At 33.8% G+C, this 8,515-nt stretch overlaps 1 protein-coding gene across 1 annotated transcript; it reads left to right on the top strand.

Moving 5' to 3' along the window:
• Positions 1-581: 581 nt before the first annotated feature.
• Positions 582-4,014, top strand: LOC107004705 (probable inactive receptor kinase At1g48480). Its single transcript, XM_015203015.2, has 2 exons — positions 582-2,121; positions 3,102-4,014. Exons 1-2 carry the CDS (start codon positions 804-806, stop codon positions 3,710-3,712), a joined length of 1,929 nt encoding a protein of 642 aa, XP_015058501.1. The 5' UTR covers positions 582-803; the 3' UTR covers positions 3,713-4,014.
• The last annotated feature ends 4,501 nt before the right edge of the window (positions 4,015-8,515 follow it).

An 8,515-nucleotide genomic window follows, 5' to 3' on the forward strand; every position in this document is an offset into this window, starting at 1 on the left:
AATCTTTAATAATAGTGTGTGGTGATCGAGAATTATGATAGAAAGATTATAACTAATTGATTTGACATATTTCTTTCCATCCTCAAAATATTAGTATCATTCTTGTAATATCTTATTCTTAAATTTTTATCACTATTTATTATTTCATTTAACCTTAATTATCTTATTATCTTGCTATTATTACCGCTTACCTCTTTTTCATCCTTGTTTTTAGCAAGAAATCTCTAAAAAATAAACGAGGAAATCATTTTTCTCTAAAAATAAAATAAAAAAGAACCTCAAATCTTTTCCTCTCTATATATTATCGATATATAAAAATTAAATCTTTATATACACTATCAATTCTTTTACTTCTCTACGTAAACTCTATACTCTTCGGATCTCACTGGTGAAATAATTTGTTACAAGTCTAATTTCTATTCCTACAAGTTTCACCGACAATTCCAACCTAAATCATTTTTTTCAAGTCACTTTATTCTTCATTTTTTTAAAAAATATTATATAGTTAAATTAAAACCCCACCCATTTTTATTAATTTTATATTAAATATATATTAAAATAAAGCACCAAAATTAGAGCAAAATTTATAAACTTCTCAAATTCCTAACAAGTAGTATTTCTTTATCTTCTCCAGCTCAGACACACACACAGTAGACAGAGTCCATTTTTCTCTCTCAAAATCAACCAACAAGAAGATGAACAACATGTTTGCCACTCCTTTGAACAAGAATTGAATCAAGAAATCAAATTACCCAGAAAAAATCCTGTTTGGGGGTTTTGGGTTTACCCAAAATCTTCAAAAAATGAGCTCAAAAATCTTGTTTTTATTCACCATTTTTGTATCAATTTTCACCCTTTTCTTGCCGACAAACTCCGACATTGTTTCCGATCGAGCTACCCTTTTATCTATCCGATCTGCACTTCGTGGACGTTCACTTTTATGGAATATTACAAGTCCGACTTGTTCATGGCCTGGTGTTATTTGTTCACCTGATAAATCTTCTGTATTAGAGCTTCATCTACCTGGAATGGGACTTTTAGGCCAAATCCCACCTGGGCTTTTCTCAAATTTGACTAAATTGAACTTTCTTAGTCTCCGGTATAATGCACTTTCCGGCGTAATTCCGGCGGATTTGTTTACTTCACTTCATGATTTGCGTAACTTGTACCTTCAAAATAATCTATTTTCCGGTCCGATTCCTGATTCAATCTTCTCTCTTACCAATCTTGTCCGGCTTAATCTTGCTCATAACAATTTCTCCGGTTCAATCCCGGAATCTTTCAACAATTTGACTAGTTTGGGTACACTTTACTTGCAGGGAAATGGGTTTTCGGGTCAGATACCGGATCTGAATTTACCTGGTTTGGTTCAGTTCAATGTATCGAATAATCAGCTAAACGGGTCAATTCCTGATAAACTTTCGGGTCAACCCAAGGATGCTTTTTTGGGTACTTCACTTTGTGGTAAGCCACTTGATTCATGTGATGGTAGTAGTAGTAGTGGAGAAGGTAAAAAGAAGAAACTTTCTGGTGGAGCAATAGCTGGTATTGTAATTGGTTGTGTAGTTGGTTTGCTTTTGCTTCTTTGTTTGCTGTTTTTCTGTTGTAGAAAAAGGGGTAAAGCAGAAACAAGATCTGCTGATGTTGGTGCTGTTAGTAAGCAGGTTGAAGTTGAAATACCTGAAGAAAGAGGGGTTGAAGGTAATGGTGGAAAAGATGGATTCTTGGGTAGTGCAATTGCAGCTATTGGTGTTGGAGGGGGTAATAAGGATAAAGGTAAAGCTGAGGCTGTTGTAAATGATGGAAAAAGTTTGGTGTTTTTTGGGAAAATGGCTAAGAATTTCAATTTGGATGATTTGTTGAAAGCTTCTGCTGAAGTTTTGGGAAAAGGGACATTTGGTACTGCTTATAAAGCTGCTTTGGAATCAGGGATTACATTAGTTGTGAAGAGATTGAGAGATGTTACTGTACCTGAGAAGGAATTTAGGGAGAAAATTGAAGATGTTGGGAAAATGAATCATGAGAATTTGGTTCCTTTGAGAGCTTATTATTATAGCAGAGATGAGAAGCTTCTTGTTTATGATTACATCTCAATGGGAAGCCTTTCTGCACTTTTACATGGTGAGAAAAATAACTTACTTTTCATGTCATTATATTACTGTTATGCTTTTCCTTGAATCGAGCATCTATCGAATCATGTCATTATAGTGCTGTAATTTACATGATCTGCAAATTTTAGTTGTCTGATTGACACTGATACTGTTGCTTTCTATCTTGCCTAGACACTTAAAATGTGGTGCTTGTCTAATCGTGGATCCTCCCAAAGTAGTGTATATATGGAGGATCCAAACACGAGTCCGATTAGCGTAGACTATTTTTGCTGATTTTATGAGGCTAGTAAGTTTGGATGATCATTTGTTTTCTTGGATCTTGTTATCTGTTACTGAACTGTTGCTGTTGTGTAGAAGTTGCTGCATTTGGCTGATGTGTTGTAGTTGCATTATTGTGCCCAATTGTGTTCAGCCACTAAAATTAATGTTTTTCCCCTTAAATTATTGTGCTGTAGTTGCATTATTGTTCATGTTTAATCCGATTTTGTCGTAATCTAATGTGATGAACATTGTGTTTAGTGAATATGATATCTGACATGTTTTATATGTTATTCAACCTGGAATGGCTTTACAATCTCCAATTGTTGCTGGACGAATTTGTGTTCATTGTTTAGATTAAAATACATTTTATCAACAAGGATCTGCACAGTTCTAGATTCCTAAGCTGAGGGTCTATCTGAAACAACCTCTCTACCTCACAAAAGGTAGAGGTGAGGTATGCGTACACCTCACCCTCCACAGACCGCACGTCAGGAAGAAGTCGTAAAATTGCATATATGTGTAGGACAGGTTCACTGTATTCAACAGGGAGAAACAAGATCATTTAACATTTAATCTGTTTGTATGGAGTTAAGTCAAATGTACCTTTGTTAACTTATCGACTATATGTTGTGTTACAACTATGAATTATTTGGGCGCTTTATTCGGCATATTCCACTGCTACTATATCATGTCACAATAGTTTTGTCATTCAACTTGTCTTTTCTATAGGCAACAAAGGAGCAGGTAGGACGCCGTTGAATTGGGAAACAAGGGCTGGCATTGCCCTTGGAGCTGCACACGGGATAGCCTACCTTCATGCACAAGGGCCCTCAGTATCACATGGCAACATTAAGTCATCCAATATCCTTCTCACCAAATCATACGAGGCCCGTGTTTCAGATTTTGGCCTTGCTCAACTCGTTGGTCCATCATCAACTCCTAACCGTGTTGCAGGCTACAGGGCACCAGAGGTAACTGACCCTCGTAAAGTTTCCCAGAAAGCAGATGTCTACAGCTTTGGCGTCTTGTTGTTGGAACTTCTAACAGGTAAGGCTCCCACACATTCGGTTATGAATGAGGAAGGAGTCGACCTACCAAGATGGGTGCAATCAGTGGTACGAGAAGAATGGACAGCTGAAGTCTTTGACCTCGAGCTCCTTAGGTACCAAAATGTCGAGGAGGACATGGTCCAGCTATTGCAAGTTGCAGTTGATTGCACTGCTCAGTACCCGGACAGACGCCCTTCAATGGCTGAGGTCACTAGTCGCGTTGAAGAACTCTGTCGTATGGATTCTGGAGGTGACATAATTGACAATGATGCAGAAGTGCAAACTGCATGAAACTGAACAAGAGAAATAGTTCCATCACATTATTTCAAATTTTTATTTCTTCTTTTCGTTTTTGATTGAGCATTTCGATTACTTTGTTCATTCTTGGAGTTCTTCAGTGAAGATAAATTGTTCATTTTATTTTATTTTTTTGAATTTATTTTCCAGTAGCAACAGAGTTTTATTAATGATCTGGTTGGTAGTAGAAATGGAGCTGTTTTTTTTTTTTTATAGATATTGAGGTAGTCTTTTTTGAAGGTGTGATGAACTGTATAAATAATTTGAGATGATCTGTAGTTACAACTCATTGCATATTTCTTTGGATTCTTTAAGATTTGATTTGTTGGAAATAGTACTAAAATAACTTTATATCAGTGTTATCTCACAAGTCCGGTTTAAGAAAGATAGTGTTTATGCAGTTTTGCATTTATCTTGCGAATAAAGAGAAACTGTTTCTGGTAAATTCTTGGCTCAATATAACACTTTTGATTATCTGAGAAGGTGATGTATACGAAGTTACGTAACTTTACTCCTACCTATCATTATAAAATAGAGAAATTATTTTCGATTTACTTATAATAAATGATGAAATTAAGTATGAAATGGAAATAAGTCATGCTGAGCATTTGTTGGTAATATAGGTAGTGAGTGACTTGTATTAAAGTTGTGTAATGTCAACAGCCAACAATGCCATGTGAGGTTATTCCTTTTAAAGGGGCCTAAAAAAACATCAAAATATGAAAAGACTTTAATGTATTTTTTATGTCCATTTGTAGTTTGGTCTGTACTTATACTTTCACTACTTATTTTATTTTTTTAGTATTATTTACAACGAGGGAAATTTGTAGCCGCTACTTTTTAGGTGCGCACGAGGTAAAACTTTCGTTTCTATGCAATAGCTCGCAAATTACATAGGAGAGGTAATCCGCATTAAGCAAGTTTGGTGCAACCAGCTCGACCCAGAAGGAAAACCCCTTGCTTTCGTTGACAAGAACTTTCGAACTTGAGACCTCAAAGATGAAAATCTCAAGCCTAACCACTGGGCCACCTGAAGGGTTAATTCTTTTATTATTTTTTTTTAGTAGAAGCGAACATATTACTTACTATTTAATTAAATCATTTCAATTAGTTAGTTAACATTAAAAAAAATGAAACATCTTTTTAGTAGAAGCAAACATATTACTTACTATTTAATTAAATCATTTCAATTAGTTAGTTAACATTAAAAAAATGAAACATATCGACCACTCTGAAAATTAGATTTTACTTATATAGTGATAGTGCAAATAAATTTTTACAGTATTAATGTATTTAACTAGTTATAATAGGTTACTTGGTTTATTTTCCAAGTTAATTTTTACTTATTATGGTCAATTACCAATAGTTATTTTACTTCTACACTATAAATGTATTTACGATAGCAAATTGATTTATGAATCGCTATAATTGTAATCAAGGTGGATCTAAAGATTTGAGGTTGACGTGAATTCAAGATTTAAAATAAAAGCTATTGAATTCAAGCGTGAAATTGTAACTTGGCTTTTAAATTCGCCTCTAATTATAGTTATTTTTTTCTTGCACTATTAGTGAAATTAACTCGTTATAGGAGATTAGTTGATCTTTTTCTAGGTTAACGTTCGTTGACACTATCAGTATATAAGTTTTAAACGTAAACAATAAACTCAACTTTTGAGATAATGATTGGTTACTTGCTTGTATAGTTGATAAAAAAATAGACATATTTCCAACTATATATAAGATATTGTTCCAAAAAAAAAAAAAAATTCAAGTTCGAAAACGAGTTTTAAAAACTACTCTTCACCAGATAAAATTGAATTAGAAGCAAAATCAATTAATCATGGCTTATTATTCTTTAAGTTATGAAAACATTATTTTAATTTGCTTTTGAATAAATTAACAGTTGATCAGAAGGTCCTCCCATAAAAATAAGAGAAATATTAATTAATATAATAAGAGTAGTTACCATTGATTCACAAGAGTGATCGAGTTAATTAAGTAGAAAATATCTTCTTTTTTTTCAATTGAATTCGTCACATGAGGCTTGCCTATTGTAATATACCTCTTTCTAGAGTAGGGTTTAGTCAGTGCCGGTCGAGGATTCCTTGTCATAAAATTGAATTGTTGAGGTATTTCACACTCTTTAAGAAAAGTGGATTAAGACATAAATTAGGTATAATTTTTCATTTTTACCATTATTATTGTTAAACTTATGATTAAAATAACTAAACATTAATTAATAACTAATTTCAATACTAACTAATGAAGGATAAAGTTGAAATAACATTTTAAAAATAATCTAGAAAATTAAACAATTAAAATAATTTTTAAAAAAAATGTCTCAACTCTCAACAAGCATTCTGGTGGTAAAATCGACGACTACACGGCTCTATACCAAGTCATGAGCGATAGCGAAGCTTATTCTCTTTCAATCAACAAAATGAGAAATGGGGGAGAAATCAAAAAAAGAGGTCTTTATTGAAGAGGCTTTGCACCTGAAATAGGACTAATGCAGATCCAGAAGAATGGTCTGGGCTTTCGAAAAGATGAAGATGCAAGGGGTAAAGAGACAGTCTTTTGAACAACCAAGCTGACATAAGGATTCTAGCTCGCCCCCTACGAGTGAGCAGAAAAGGGAGGAGGGTTTTCGGGGTATTGCTTACAAAGACGCTTACACAAACTAGCCGAAAGCCCTATCTAAGAAAGTGGCTACTAGCTCAAGTGCTGGTGAAAACCGCTTGGTGCAAGTTGCACCAGTTAGAGTTGAATAGGAGGTTTGGGTTCGTAAAAGCTTAAGCTTAAGAGCTTTATCTATAAGTAATGAGAGGAGACTTTTAGAAAACCCTCATGCCTTCTCTGGAGACAGAGATCTTACTGCTACCTCCGAGTCTGACAATCTAGTTTTCTAGGCTTTTAGCTTTTAGAATCCCCTTTCTCTCTGATCCTTCGTGCGTCACTTTTGGAAGGTTTGGAACCCTCGATTCATCCGACTCAAGGAGAAAAAGAGTTTTGTTAGTGAAGCGAGGCCTCACACATCAAACCATATATTTATCTTACTGAACCGAGTGAGATATAGACAGATTATACCACAGCTTGTGTTGCGTTCGAGCTTGAAGTGAACGAACGGAATACTTGAAGTGAGTCTAACTAGTATAACGAGTAAGACAACGAGTACTAGAGCTACTTTACCAGCAAGTGTGAGTTCATCGTCTCTTTGGTTAGTCCCGCGAAGTAGAGATGGATAAAGCAGGGACAACTCAGTTCGCTTTGTTCATTTTTGAGGGCTTTTCCTTCGTTTCGGTTGGGCCCAGAAGTTTACTTGTCCAATCTAAGCGGCGGGCCCCTGGACATAGTCCTTTCAGGCAGTGGCCGTTTAGTCCATGGTCCATTGGATGGTCGGTGCAAGGCCAGAATCCGAGTGTTGATATATATCATGAGCGATACGGAAATAGATCGAGTAATCTCTTTCTTTAGCCAAGAAAAAGCATTTCTAGTTTGCATGGTCCAATCATTGATCGCGAAAATTTGACAATAAATTGGGTAGGTCACTAGTATAGTTTCCTAGCCACGATTCTGCTATTTGCTGGAATAATCTAGGATGAAACTCCAACTTAAACAGGAACTGGCCTGGAACTATATGTAAGGGCACTCTCATTTAATTAATATGAAATGGAGGGAGTACTAAATAATCAAACACTCATTTTTTTTCTTTTTCCATTCATATATTAAAACAATTCGTTAAAAATAAATAAAGACATCAAAGGAATGAAAGTATATTTTTTAAAATGTAGTAGCAATTAATATTAACCTCTGTATCGTTTGCCTAAATATCTTATGGTTGCTCTATAAAATGTTTTTATAGAAAACATATAATATAACAATTATAACATGAAAATCAATTTCAAATAGAATTTACCCGTTATAGTGATCAAATTTGTAAAATTAACCCATGAGAAAAATGAGATTTTAATGATATTAACTCATACCTCCCAATCCTATAATTTTTGGATGACCGTTATTTATGTCAATTTCCATTTTAATAACTTTTTAAGCCTTGATGTAAAGGCCCAACCACGGGCCCAAGAAACAAGAAAAGTGAAGGGGAAACTTACGTAAATATATTAAAATAAATAAATATTTATCATTTATAGTAATATGAATTTTTTTCACTTGATCACTTTTAATTTATTTATAATATAAGTTTAATATATATTATAAAAAATAATTTATTATTCATATATAATACAAGTTTTAATGATAAATAACATATTTATCATACATTTTAATATATTTATAATACAATATGTCAATTTTTATCACACAAACATAATATATTTCAAGAAAACAATATTATAATTCATATATATTGCATATATAATTTACTTTTAGTTCATATTACAGATTTAACATAGTATTGTTATAAATGATAATAAATAAAAAATATTGCTAAAATCAGTAATTATTTATTAAAATTTACTAATTTATGTAATTTTTCCAAAAGCGAATTGAGATGACTGATTGACGGATGGAGGTTAAGGATACGCAAAATATAGTGGATGCATCGCCCTTATCTCCTTTCCTTTACACACTACGTGCATTGTTCTGGACCGTTGATTCATTCAATCTAATGGTGGACATGATTTGAGTTCTTGATTCTAGATATCTGTCACGACCCAAAACCGAGCCGCGACTGGCACCCACACTTACCCTCCTATGTGAGCGAACCAACCAATCTAAACCCTAACATTTCAATATAATATCAACAGAAAGTAATGCGGAAGACTTAAACTCATTAAT

The sequence above is a fragment of the Solanum pennellii genome, chromosome 11 (assembly GCF_001406875.1).
Source record: "Solanum pennellii chromosome 11, SPENNV200".
NCBI classification, from domain to species: Eukaryota; Viridiplantae; Streptophyta; class Magnoliopsida; order Solanales; family Solanaceae; genus Solanum; species Solanum pennellii.